The sequence below is a fragment of the Typha angustifolia genome, chromosome 9 (assembly GCF_048772165.1).
Source record: "Typha angustifolia cultivar Huaian chromosome 9, ASM4877216v1, whole genome shotgun sequence".
Classification (NCBI taxonomy): domain Eukaryota; kingdom Viridiplantae; phylum Streptophyta; class Magnoliopsida; order Poales; family Typhaceae; genus Typha; species Typha angustifolia.
In genome coordinates this window covers 1,930,519-1,944,186 of record NC_133247.1, presented here as the reverse complement: position 1 = coordinate 1,944,186, position 13,668 = coordinate 1,930,519, and the positions used below count along the sequence as shown (strand labels likewise).

The 13,668-nt window shown below is 36.3% G+C and overlaps 2 protein-coding genes across 3 annotated transcripts; one reads left to right on the top strand and one right to left on the bottom strand.

The window, feature by feature from the left end:
* Nucleotides 1-353: 353 nt before the first annotated feature.
* On the bottom strand, nt 354-3,202 carry LOC140766870 (chitin elicitor-binding protein). The gene is made up of 4 exons (XM_073106536.1): nt 2,461-3,202; nt 1,021-1,138; nt 726-916; nt 354-600 (listed from the first exon to the last, which is right to left on the bottom strand). Exons 1-4 carry the CDS (start codon nt 3,185-3,187, stop codon nt 506-508), a joined length of 1,131 nt encoding a protein of 376 aa, XP_072962637.1. The 5' UTR covers nt 3,188-3,202; the 3' UTR covers nt 354-505.
* Nucleotides 3,203-8,305: 5,103 nt separating this feature from the next.
* LOC140766866 (O-fucosyltransferase 6-like) lies at nt 8,306-13,473 on the top strand. Of its 2 annotated transcripts, XM_073106529.1 has the most exons (10): nt 8,306-8,655; nt 8,748-8,807; nt 8,902-8,989; nt 9,304-9,380; nt 9,807-9,895; nt 9,997-10,183; nt 11,173-11,354; nt 11,843-11,945; nt 12,030-12,361; nt 12,443-13,473. In XM_073106529.1, the coding sequence occupies exons 1-10, from the start codon at nt 8,458-8,460 to the stop codon at nt 12,876-12,878; spliced, it is 1,752 nt and encodes a 583-aa protein (XP_072962630.1). In that variant the 5' UTR covers nt 8,306-8,457; the 3' UTR covers nt 12,879-13,473. The 2 variants fall into 2 exon arrangements, with proteins under 2 accessions (XP_072962630.1, XP_072962631.1); XM_073106530.1 differs by lacking the exon at nt 8,306-8,655 and having other exon boundaries at nt 8,761-8,807; nt 9,291-9,380.
* Nucleotides 13,474-13,668: the final 195 nt, after the last annotated feature.

The window sequence follows — 13,668 nt, the reverse complement described above, 5'->3', positions numbered from 1 at the left end:
ATTTAATTATTATATTTTATGTCTGGTACTGGTGGCTCTGCATTATAAATTGGAGGGCAACAGTACCAGGGGGCCTCCGTTGGAGTACCCGTACATATCCCTTTCTATTTACGGGAAATTACTAAAAGCACCTTATCTTTTAATTATTATTGATTGGACGTATAAGAGCTCGATTTCTATATAACTTAGTAATACATTAAAAATACTTTGATAATATGGGCAAAACCAAAGGTGTTTCTATTAAATTTCCCAAAACTTCTTCTTGCAACCTGAAGGGAAATGATGTTTAGGAGCAAACAATGTTATCTGATAGAGCAACTATTCACATAGTTTCGAATCAATTAACGAGATAATTAGAACTTGATTGTTCTGCACTGAAGTCGATTCTTGTATCAAAAACAAGTCCATAGTGCAATCTTAAATTGCAAAAGGGCCACCAAAATGTGGCTTTTATTACAAAGCTTAATCCTTATTAGGGGAGAAGAGAGAAGAGCTAGTCCTCACATCAAACAAAGCAAACCCAAATCAAAATCATGTGAATAAAGATGAAAGATATCCTCCAAATGGATTCAATCAATCCTGACGCTCTCAATCCTCCATCTGTTGATCAAAAGAAAAAAAGAAAAGAAAGAAAGTTAAGATCTCTTGTTTTCCTAATCAAATATGCTAGAAATAATAAAAGAGAATAAGATGGGAGTTCTAGGATTAATGTAATAAATACTAACTCGAGCACTTGGTTTGATTGGTGACAGCCATGGAAAGGATGTTTAATCCAGTGGTATTAGTATAGCCAGTATAGGCACAAGTAGTAACTTCACAACCAGAGGTGGATGTGTCACCAAGAGACAAATTCCCTCTGCATTTTGGTGCATTGCAAATAGAGGAATTCTTGGCTTGATTTAAGCTGCAATTTAACCTGATTCAATTTATCAGTACTAATGTTAGTTTAACCATGTAACAAGACAGAACTAAGGGGTATAAGTTTATCATATCAAAGGTGAGGGTTTTGGAAACACTCACTGGTATGAGCTTGAACTGCAGCTGCAGAGGATGCAGTCATCAGCAGTGAGTGCATAGCTGCCATTTGGTAGGGTTAAGCCGTAGTCTGCTGAAGTGTTGCTAATGGAGGATGAACAAACTGTAATACCAAAGTACCAAGAAATGTTACTGCTCTCAATTCTATCTACATCATCTCCTGGAGCAAGTTAATGTGAAAGGAGAAATATAGAACAAAGTCTAAAGTTCTAAACCATTCTTCATACGCAACTGCGACCCAGGAAGTAAAGTTGAAAGATGTAGGCAGACTTATTCTTATTTCTTTTATATACTTGATAATCTAATACTTACCTCATAGTTGGCTGAAATTGTATGATATTCTCATTACTCAGTTCTGATATGTTTCCAGATTTATTTAGTCTCAAAGTGGAGCACTTCTTATCAAATAACTTGCTTTGAAATGTATAAAGAAGTAAGTGGGAGAGTAAGTCATCCAACCGGGCATCAATAGCATTCAGGACTAATTGCACAATCTGCATACTGCCCATCACTTCCTCATAAAGTCACAGAGAAGGAAGCGAGAAAGAATCAAATCTTGCCCGCAAAGTCTTTCCTATGCACTTCGAGAAAAGAGCTTTGAACTTTAACTATAAAGTCTAAACCTAGTACCAGATTATTCAAGTTTTAGTCAACTTTTTGCACCGCTGGAGATGTAAAAGTCAAAGTAGAAAAACTAAATAGAAGAACATCATTAATGGTTTGCTTTCCACTTGCACTTAATAAGTTAATATCTCTCTCCCCAACCCAACATAAAAGTATTTATTTTTCATTTGACACCCAACTTGATATGATAAAGTCACATTTTACAAGTCGTTTCCTTATATTTATATTTAAACTAAAATTATTATTTATTCTTTTATATTTGATCATAGCACTTAAAATACTTCTTAGAAGTAAAATTATAAATAATTGGATAAATTTTTCCATGTATTTAAAATAATACCTAATTAATAAAAATATTAAGAAATATACATATGTTCAATATATTTATTATATTTTTACTATGTGATGCGTTGAAAATATTATTTAGTTATTTACAATTTTATTTCTAATCAGTAATTTTAAATTAAATTGACAGAATGATCAAATATAATAAAAGGAGTAACAGTTTTAGTTTAAATATATTATGAATAAAATGACATAAATAAAACAAGGGTTGAACTAAATTTAGACCTAATTATATTCCTTTTTTTTACAATTTTTTATTTAACCCCTGTAACTTTAATACTAAAAACCATCCTAACCAATCCTTATGTATGTCAATTTGAAACAAACACCCAAATAGGGCGTATTGTAGGATTTAATGAAAATAGCGAGGGTCGATATGAGATTAGTGTAAAGTGAAATACGATATATTTATACGATGTGAAATTAAAAAAAAATTGAAGGGTAAAAAGGTCATACCGCGCAGGGGCACATCAAGAATAGCACCGGCGAGCAATTTCGTCGGATCGGCGATCCCGTTAATTTTCAAGAGCGTCTCGTCGGCCAAACCGAACTCCTTGGCGATCCCAGCTACGGAGTCCCCGGAGGCCACCACGTACCCCAGATGCACCCTCGCCTCTCCTCCGACCGGATCGCAGCTACACGGCAGTGGGATCCACACCTTTTGCCCTACGTCGATCTTATTAGGGTCGGGTATGTCATTAACGGCCGCGATCTCCTGGTAGGTCACGAATTGTTCGAACTTGTTCCGCGCGATCGTGTCGAGAATGTCGCCGGGCTTGACCGTGTAGACCGGCACCTTGTCGGATTTTCCGGTTCCGTTGGAGCACTTGCACGGGAACGGGATCCGAACGGTGGAGCGGGACGGGACGGTCCGGTCCGCGGAGGTGGAGAGAGGGAGGCCGTTGGCGCCGAGGAGGGAGGAGAGGGATGTGACCTGGAAAAGGGATTGGATGGCGGCGTAGGTGGTGGAGTTGACCGCCAGGTAGGAGACCAGGCCCTGGCACGTGGCAGTGGAAGTGGAGTAGCAGGTGAAGTTGACCCCCTGCGCAGAGCCGAGGAGGAGGAAGAGGGAGAAGGAGAAGGCAGCAGAGAAGAGAGACCTCATTTTTGGGACTCTCTGGTCGTCGAGAGGGCGGTGTCTTGTTTTTAAGTGCGGATGGAGCGACTTGGCTGGTTGACCCATGTGGTCCCCGTGGGGAAAAGCACGATCGACTTAGGATGGTGGAGATGGGTGTGGACTGGTGGGTGCAATAAAATGGGAGAGAAGAATAGTGTGAGGTGGACCACAGTTAGGAATACATCCGTATTATGTTGATAAGAAAGCACAGATTAGTATAGTATTGTGACCTTACGCTAAATGCGGTTTTCTCCTTATCTGTGGGTATAATAATATTAAATAAATATACCATATATTTATTATTAGCCTCTGCACCTCGAATTTAAAAAGTGTAAATTATAATTTTCACTCAAATAACACCCCTACCCTACGTCGTCCCTGAGTTTTTTTATTTATTTATTTTTTAATTTTTTTATTAATCCAGCCCCTTTTAAGCAGGATGCTACTGTGGATCTTATTTTTGAGCCATATGCAATTCCACTCTTCTTTTAATATAATTTTTATATCATATCTTGAGTTAATTTAAATTAACATCTCTATAAGAAAATAGTATCTAAATATAAACATGTCATTAGGGTACTCAATTTTATTTATTTTAAATACCTAAAACATTCTGACCTCTTTTTTCCGTTTGATTTTTAAAATATTCTTAACCAAAATAGCATTACAAAATCTAAAGTTCTTCAGAAACTTCTAATTTTCCTCAAGAATATTTTAATATATATAGTTACTACGGGGTTAAGTTAGAAATTATCTGAGGGGAATTACAGAACAAACTATAGTCTAAGACTCAGATTAAGGGTAGTTAGTCAAACCAAGAATGTGAAAATTATTAACACAAGGAAGGGGTGTATTAAAAATAGCTCAAAAGACTGGTGTTAATAACTAAAGCACTAAACCATAGGGTGGTACTTAGAAAATTTCTCCATTTTCCACTTGCAACTGGGCTGGCTAGCCTCTAGATAATTTAAACTTGGGCTTTGTCCAAGCTAAAAAGAAGGCCACCACTCTAAAAATCTAAGAAGAACTAAAGCTAATTTGGGCTGGCCTCTTAAATGTCAAACCCAAAAATCCATGGCCTAGAACTTCTCTCCCAGATTGAGTTTACAAAAAAGAAGAAGATATATATATATATATACATTACTCACTGCATTAGATCTAAATTTAGTTTATTCTTTTGTAGTTTTATTTATGTCACTTTATTCCATATAATTATATTTAAATAAAATTATTATTATTTTATTATATTTGACCCATCATATTGAATTTAGAGTTATTCATTAAAACAAAATTATAAAGAATTAGATAATCTTTTTAAAATTTAATCGTAGGAATAAGTCGAGAAGCTTATCTAATTTTCTACAACTTTATTTTAAATTTATATTTTTAAATTCAGTAAGTAAAATAACTAAAATTTTAATTTGAATATAATAATTACATAGTAAAATAAGAAAGATAAAATATAATTTTTTTATTAAAAAAATGATGAAGGAGAGAGAGGTAATAAGCTTTCATACATTATATTGGCACGTACTCATATGTATGATTTTTGAGATAACTAACTCAATTATCTAATTTATATACTAAAAATATACTTACTTTTTAATTTAGTAGATGATTAGCCTACTGTTTTTAATGAATCTAATTTATATATATATATATATATAAAATAAAAAAAGAAGAAGAAAAGAAAGTGACGTGTATATGCTGGTTTCATGCTGACAAGAGCCCAAAAGATACGAGCATATTCTTTAAAAGCACTCGATGACTCACTCCGGCACTATATGGAAACTTGAGCTCGACCTCGTGGCCGGTGGGGTCTCCTTCTCTTTGCACCCACTTCCAATGACAAGTTGCCACCAAAAAGAACCCAAAACCCATCGCACTCCATTTAAACCATGTGCACACTCCAGCATTTAATTACTACTCTATTTATTATCTTTGTATGATTTTGTCACGTAGAACTATATATATGTTAGTATCACGAATAAATAGATAAATAAATTTGGATTTTTAAACTTATGACTCTCGGAAAAAGTGACTGTGTTGTTATATTGTTAGCAAATACTTGCTGTTAGATCTATACTAAAAAAAATATAAAAATATATTTTATCAAGTCTAGGAATATTTTAGTTATTTAGAAATTAAATATCTCTATTTAATAAAATACTTTTAAGATGTTAGTTTAAATTTTAACCATGATGTTTTTAAGCATATATTTACTAAATTAATCATAGAACTCGATTTATAAATATATAAATCATAATTTATTTAAGGAATAGGTTGTTATATGAGAATTTTATTGTATCATGTTAAATAAAACTGAGAGCTCACTCATTTTTATGGTTTTAACTTTTGTTTCCTCAGTTTACTGTCGATAAGGGTGTCAAGCTTGACGAGCGACTCGGGCTTGGCTCGGTTGAAGTTTGAGTCCGGCTCGGTTTGGTCAGAGCTAAGCCGAGCCCGAGCCGATGAAAGAGGCTCGATATTAATATCGAGTTGAGCCTGAGCTGGAGGCGGCTCGCTTAGACTCAACTCAATAGACTCGGTATAAAATCATAAACCCTAATCACCAAATCTAATATCCCAAATTTTCAATCCCACATTCACACCCCACATCCCTCCCCACCTCGTACTCCTTCGGCACCCTTGCTCGTCTCCTCGAGCTATCCTCTCCTCCTCCTTCGTGAAAAAGCCAAGTCACCATCTCCTCGAGCTGCTGCCACCTACTCCTTCTTCAACAGTCGACAGTTAGGAACTTTGGCACTTGTTCTCGTCTCCTCGAGTTGTCTCTGCCCGCCACCTCCTACTCTTTCGGTAGTCAGCACCCATCCTCTAAGCTCTGCCTCGCTCTCATTCTCCAACCAGTCGCCGCATCGTCCTCCTCCATTGGCCGGCAAGAGGCTTGAATTGGCTCGATCCAACTCAAGTTAGCTTGGCTTGAATGAGGCTTGATAATATGCTCATTTCAGGTTTGAACTTGGCTCGGGCTTAGCTCGAGCTGAGGCAAACCTTGCCTGAGCCCAATAAAGAGGCTTAAAATTAATTATGAGCTAAGCCTAAGTAATAGCCGACTCACTGAGGCTCAACTCGTTTGCTCCCTTAGTGCCCACTTAGAAGAGTTGCTAAAATATGGTAAGCGAGTGAGGCAGACAAACCCCCCATGGCAAACCAAAAGATACTTCTAATTGGAGTTAGTTCTACGAGCTGTTTAGGTATATAAGGACAGAGACATAGTCCAAATGCAATAATGTTTCAATGTTTCCAATTGAGTAATATATATATATATATATATATATATATATATTATTTTGGTGAAAAGATGAATGGGATGGTTCAGTTGTCCTCCCCACTTGTTTGCTTTGTATTCACGAAACTATTATCTCCAATAACCAAGTTGTACTGCTGCAATCATAGAAAAGGGTCCATTTTCATTTGGACCAACCTACGGAGGTTTTAAATGCAAAATTCCCGAATAGCTTTTCTTTTTAATCGTGGCACTATTTGAGTATTTGGTGTCCAGTTGTCCACTGAAGGAGGCTGCAGGCTCCCCAGTTTGGTGATGAGATGCGAGAGAGTTCGTCGTAGCATCTACCACGTGCTCTCTCTCTCCCTCTCTTTCGCTTTTCATTATATCACCACTTGAACGTTTCATGGACCCAACCCCACCCCCCACCCCCCACCCCTACTTGATTCCCGTCTTTAAAACTTGACACGTACTTAAATCCAAGGAAAATTTGCATGTAACACCGAGTATTTTAACAAAATTATAATTTACCTCTTATATTTTTAATAGAAATATTTTATTAAATAGAAATATTATATTTTTAAAATAATTAAAATGGCCTTACTTCTAAAACTTTATCCAGAATACTTTTATAATTTTCTTAGTATAGTTAACTTAATTTAAATGTTTCATTAAATATAACTAACCAATCAGATATTTTCTACACATATTCGTTAAATTATAAAATTTAATTTATAAATAGTAAACCTATAGGGTATAAATTATAATTTTATTAAAAGACGGGGGAGTTAGATACAAATTTCTCTAAACCTAATCCTAATTCTACAGTTATTATTTGGTGTCCATTCGATCTCTAATGTTTTAGAGCCACTGTCATCTCCATCAACTGCTGCCCTTGTGAATAAATTATATGTTTGCCTAGTACATACACTATACTATCTTATTTGGATGGAAAACGTAATAAAGTAAAAACACAGGATGTTAAATACAAATTTCGGTTGAAAAATCCCACGCCAGTATGTCACTACAATCGATAATTAAAGACCAAGACCAAGACCAAGACCAAAACCAAAGATTTATACGCCCATAAAGCCCCTATGGTTTGAGTATATTTCCACAAATGTTTGCAGCACCATAATACTTTATACTAATTACTGGGATTTGTGACCATAATGTCTTCATAAAGTACAAACACATCAGTTAAAGAGTAATAAAATAATGAACATAACGTACCTATCGTTTACTTCATTAAATGCTTGAAGAAATACTTGAAGAGATATCTAATTAATTAATTTATCTAAACTAATACAGTATTTGACGCCATAGTCTAAGATCATATCGTGGATAAAAATTAATTTCTTAGCGAAGAAGTATTATTATTATTATTATATGTATGAAATCTATGAACTATTAATTGTTAGTGCATGTGCATTCACATGAGCATGCATATATTATTTTCAAGTGCGCCAAAATTAATCTTAGAATAAGACATGGAGTACGTAACCATCTCTCGTTTTTAGTTGGTAGTTCTTAACAAACTAATATAAAGTTTTAATACTTTATTAAAAAAATGATGCAGATATTTGAGAGGGAAAAAAAAAAGTGGGGTGAATTTAGATAAATAATAATAATAATAATAATAATAATAAAAAAGACTAAACTCCACATCGATCAAATCGCCTATATTTTTTTTTAAAATAAAAGAAAAACGTTTGAAAATAAACTAATCCCATAGGTCTCGTAATCTCGGTCAACTACCGGCTCACCTAATCCCCAAATTTAGCCCTCCCTGTCTTTGCTTTAATCTTCGTGCCGGTCTTATCCGAGAGGAGGATAATCGTCGTTGTTAGTATAAATCCTCCTCACTAATTAGTAATTCCCAGCTCGAAAAAGTTTACATCACCACCTTCCTATATACCATTTAATTTCTTAACAGTGCTTGCATTTCTTTATTAAAGGTTGCTCTCTTTCTACCATTTGTCCCCGTTACGATTCTCTTGCTACGTAGCGGTCCGATATTTGGTACATATAGAGAGAGGGGGAGACGGAAGAGTTTTTGACAGCTTAAAGGACAGAGAGGAGGAGGGAGATGGGATTCCGCCGCCGGCGCAACCACGGTAGGTGGGTGATTCCGGCAGTGCCGGCTACCGTCGCCATGAGCGCCGCCGCGCTGCTATTGTTCGGCGTCGTCGCGTTCTACTCCTTCCTCGCGCCGCCACTCGTCGACCACCCTCCGCTCCCCAATCCGTCATACCAAAGCGGCCGTGCCAGGGGTTGGTCTCTCTTGGTATTCGTCTCAATCCGCCGTTTTGGGAATTGGGCATTACTTATTTTATCCGGAAGGGATCTCTAATGGTTGTTCTTACTATGTTTTTACAGCTGAAGAATCCGGTGGAGCTGCAGAAGAATGTTGCCGGTGCCGATGCATTCCGTGTTAATGTTCGTTGAATCATGTTCTTGTTAATGCAACGGCGGGATTGGACTTTATTAAATTGGTGTTAATTTGTTTAAAATTTTTTGTTTGGGCTTTTAGTATAGAGGAAGCGGGGGAGATGAGCTTTGGGGATCGGAGCTGTCGAAGTATTTCTATGGGTGCAGCAACGCGAGCAGTGGATTTGCGAGTACGTTCTAGTTTGGATTTTATATATCTTTTTAATGGCGTGCTTAATTCGTTCATACATATAGAAGTATTGGTGTTTGGTAGTTTTGAATCTCTGGTGTGAGTATAAAGATGGAAATTTTGTTCATAATTTATCTTAGTACTTTCTTTATTCTTCTTTCCATTTCATAAATTAATATTGATGGGAAACTTAGTGTTAAACGTTATGTTGCTATTTACCTGATATATTAGGGATAAGATATTCTGATGAACATTACCTTTTTTGTGGAAGAAATGCAGTTATCTGATAAGTATTTAATCAGTTCTTGCTTACAGCAACCGAAGCCATCACTCACCCGAATAGGTACCTGATGATTGCAACCAGTGGAGGATTAAATCAACAGCGAACAGGGGTAAGATAAATTGCCGTCTTAATTCCTTTCAAAATATTGCTGCTTCTGGTATGTGAGCAAGATACTGTAATCAATTAGATTTGAATCCTTTTATGTTCCACTTATTAAACAAGGTTGCCTGATCGACCATGAACAATGTGAGCCATGTCCTTATTCTAGAGTCTAGAGAACCTTCTTTTGGTAAAAGAAGTATTGGAGGCTAAGATGCTATTTAAATTGAGATTTATAACTGGACATTAATTATATTGAAGTTGAAATATAATACACAGGATCTGCTCTTTCTATTCTCGACATCTATTTATCTTGATAACCCATTTAAATGGTAGGATTATAATCATGTCATTGGTGAACTTTATTTTCCATGCTTTCATAGAAATGCCACATGAGGTAACTGATGGAGAACTTATGCTAATTGTGGAATTTCAGATTATAAATGCTGTTGTTGTTGCACGCATTCTGAATGCGACACTTGTTGTCCCAAAGCTGGACAAGAGATCTTTTTGGCAGGATGCTAGGTTTGTCGCTGTGCTGTACTGCTATCCCTCTGTTGCTTAAAAATCACCTTAAACAATCATGTATTCACATTTGTTCGTTTGCTTGTTATCCTATTTTGCAGTCATTTCTCTGAGATATTTGATGTTGACTGGTTCATAACTTCTCTCTCGAAAGATGTTAAAATCATAAAACAACTGCCAAAACAGTTTGCAAAAGCTGCTGCAACTCCTTATAGTATGCTTGTACCCAGAAAATGTTCTCCACAGTGCTATCATAGCCGCGTCCTACCTGCTCTTTTGAAAAAGCACGTAAGTATCATTCTTTATGTATACAATAATCATGTTTTTCATTCTGCTTTCTTGTCTATCCTAGCTTCTTAACTACATTTCCTTTTCTTGTTACGTAAGCAAATGAGAAGGCTACCATCTTGCATCTCGTTATCTTTTTTTTAGCACTTCTATTATTTTGTATGTTGCCAAGTAATTGGTAATACAAGTCTTTATTGTGTTCTGGTGTACGATTGTAGACCTGGAGTTATTGTTGGTAAAGCATGATAAGATTTTCACTTTGCAGTCAGTCTCTCAAATAAAGTGTCATCTTGATTTGTTATTGATTCTTAGGAAAATCAGATAAAAGAGAAAGGCTTTGTAAAGCTGGTGTTATGACAGGATCTAACCTTTTGAATGAACAATTGATGATAGATGTACTTGTTCAGCTGGCTGGGATTGACAAGATATGGATTGATATTCATGAATATTGAATGAACATTATTGTCTTGTTTTCCTAGCTGTTATTTTACTTTATTATAATGATTTCTCCCGTTACATTTGGCCTCAGGGCTTAGCTATGATGTGTTCTATTGATTGTAGACATACTCCTTTGACAGTCTTAGGTCCTTCAGATTAATTATTTCTTTGTTCTTCTAGTTGCAAAAGTTTCCGTTTCTCTGTTGCAATTGGCTGGAAACAAAGTGAAAGGTACTGAGGAACAGAATTGTTCAGGGATCAAGGAAAATAGTTTTTTAAGTAGGTATTGTAGATTAGGAGCTTCTAAAACACGTAAGAATTTCAGATTCTTAGAGGACTTCTATGTAATATGTACAATGCTTTGAATAGAAACAACTTGCAAAACTATATAGGAGAATTTACATTGTAATTGTGGAACTTATGATTTCAATTAGCTTGTGCATTAAGGATTACATTCTTCTTTTAGCATATACACGTCCTAGGTTATGTAACAAGTTTTTGGACCCATGTACATGGGCAAAAACTGACATATTTGTTCAATTATAATACAGGTCGTTCAGCTGAAGAAGTTTGATTACAGGCTTTCAAATAAGTTGGAGACCGATCTCCAGAAGTTGAGGTGTAGAGTCAATTATCATGCTTTAAAATTCACAGATCCTATACTAGAAATGGGAGAGACCCTGATCCGCAGAATGAAGGGAAAAGGAGGGCATTTTATTGCTCTTCACCTGAGGTACACTATTAAAAAATACTATAATTGGCCTTCTTATAATCCATGTCAATGTTTACATAATCCTGCTCATCAAACAACACATGTTGTATTTTTCTTTATGGTTATTAACATACCGTTGGGTTGGTTCCAACCTGTGTTGTGAACTAACTGATCTTTGAGCATCATGAAAGCTTGCTATAATCAACTCAGCTTTGTCATATGCATGGCCCATATTGTCCTGACATTCTATTTGTCTGATACATCCTCTCCTATTTTGTCATATGTCATTCTAAGAGCATTTTAGGTGTTAAAACTGTCAAGAGTGAGTTTCTTTTGAAGATTCAATCTGCTGATTCATAGCTATCCTTACACTCACTTCATTATCTTTGATCACTCTTTAAGTTCTAAATATATTGTTCTTGAATCGATATAATAACTTATTCATGAAGGGATACTGCAATTGAGGATGCAATTCTAGAGTTCCATTGGTGAACTGCTTATTTTGGCAGGTTTGAGCCCGATATGCTTGCCTTCTCTGGATGCTACTATGGAGGTGGGGAAAAAGAGAGGAAAGAGTTGGGGGCGATACGCAAAAGGTGGAAAACTTTACATGTAAGGAAGCTGTTTATCTTGGTTGGTGATGGCACTATAAGCAACTCTACTGCATGATTTAGTAGTTTGTTATATCTTCTGTAGATGAGCAACCCCGAAAAGGAGCGTAGGCATGGTAAATGCCCTTTAACACCTGAAGAAGTAGGCTATATGCTGCGTGCCTTGGGATTCAGCAGTGATGTTCACATCTATGTCGCATCTGGAGAGGTATATGGAGGAGAGGACACACTGGCCCCTCTGAAGGCACTCTTCCCTAACTTCCATTCGAAAGAAACGCTAGCAAGCAAGGAGGAGCTGGCGCCTTTCTTGTCATTCTCGTCTCGCATGGCTGCTCTTGATTTCATTGTATGCGATGGCAGTGATGCTTTCGTAACTAACAACAATGGGAACATGGCTAAGATATTGGCTGGTCGGAGGTATGCTCAAAATTTCCTTCATTACGAATTGATTCATGAGAACTATTTCTCAGCATGCTGATCTATCTGATATCACCACAGGAGATACTACGGGCACAAAAGGACCATTAGACCAAATGCTAAAAAACTTTACTCTCTTTTTCTGAATCGAACAAGCATGACTTGGGACGCATTCGCATCCAAAATTCTTATGTTTCAAAAAGGGTTTATGGGGGAACCTAACGAGGTTAGACCTGGCAGGGGTGAATTTCATGAGAATCCCTTGGCATGCATATGTGAGAGTTCTAGGATGTCAGTAGATTCCACTTCTCATATTCAAACCCATGATGGTAGTGAAAATGATAAGGGGAATTCAAGCAACAGTGCTGGAGGTCGAAATAGTGAGTTAGATTGGAAAGATTTGGATTATGGAGAAAATGCACCTTTGGGAAGTGACTTGACCAATGGAAAAATTTCAGAGGATGACATATTTATCAGATCTGAGGATTCGAGCTTTGAAGAACTGATTTCAGACTAATTAGATAGTCTTTTGTTGGCTTCTTTATTTCGGCATTCCTCTCCAGAGAATCTTTGCACAACAGCTGCTGCATATTATTTTTTTCTCGGTTCTTTTCCATAGACAAACAGAGAGCAGAAAATGTGTCGGATGGATGGTAAATAGCGAAGCAAGAAAAGCAATCATTCTTTGCTTATCTTTCAAGAGGAGATATTTATCAGTCAGGAGCAATCATGAAGATGTCCATAGATCAAAATAATTTATCCCTTGACTTGTGAGTATCTGTTCTTCAACAAGATTTTCCTCTCTTTGGAAAAGCAGCTTCAGAATAGTTATGTATAGGTGGAGCAAGTGAGCAAAATGTACAGTAGTTCTTCGTCTACCCAGGCGTGAAGCGAGCGGCAAACTTGGAGATTCATTTGATTTTTCTGAAGTTCTAATGTACATTACCGGAGGCAATTCTGCCTACAGGTTTCTTCCAGTGTGGCATTCATTATCCATTGGGTTGGTAGAAAATTTTCTCCTGTTGTAATTTTTGCACTGCTGTTCTCATGTCTTGTAAATGGATTTTGCTTGGTCATGAATTTGGTTATCCTGCAGTTTGTTAAGAGAACAATTGAGATACCTCTTGATAAAATTCATAGAAGTTGCCTTTTGATAATTCTTAATCACAAAAGGATGAATTTCCAATGGGTTAATTACATTTTCATTTTCTCAATTACTATCGCTCTGTATTATTTTTACTTCCTCAAAAAAAAAAAAAAAAAAAAAAAAAAAAGAAAGAAAGAAAGAAAGAAGAAGTCATAAAGAA

Coding starts and splice junctions, on each gene's coding strand:
- LOC140766870 (XM_073106536.1), bottom strand. CDS start 3,187: ATGGGTCAACCAGCCAAGTCGCTCCATCCGCACTTAAAAACAAGACAC. Junction 917..1,020: donor TGCAGTTCAAGCTCATACCA/GTGAGTGTTTCC, acceptor AAATTGAATCAG/GTTAAATTGCAGCTTAAATC. Junction 601..725: donor CAATCAAACCAAGTGCTCGA/GTTAGTATTTAT, acceptor TTTGATCAACAG/ATGGAGGATTGAGAGCGTCA.
- LOC140766866 (XM_073106529.1), top strand. CDS start 8,458: ATGGGATTCCGCCGCCGGCGCAACCACGGTAGGTGGGTGATTCCGGCA. Junction 8,656..8,747: donor CCAGGGGTTGGTCTCTCTTG/GTATTCGTCTCA, acceptor ATGTTTTTACAG/CTGAAGAATCCGGTGGAGCT. Junction 8,990..9,303: donor CGCGAGCAGTGGATTTGCGA/GTACGTTCTAGT, acceptor TCTTGCTTACAG/CAACCGAAGCCATCACTCAC.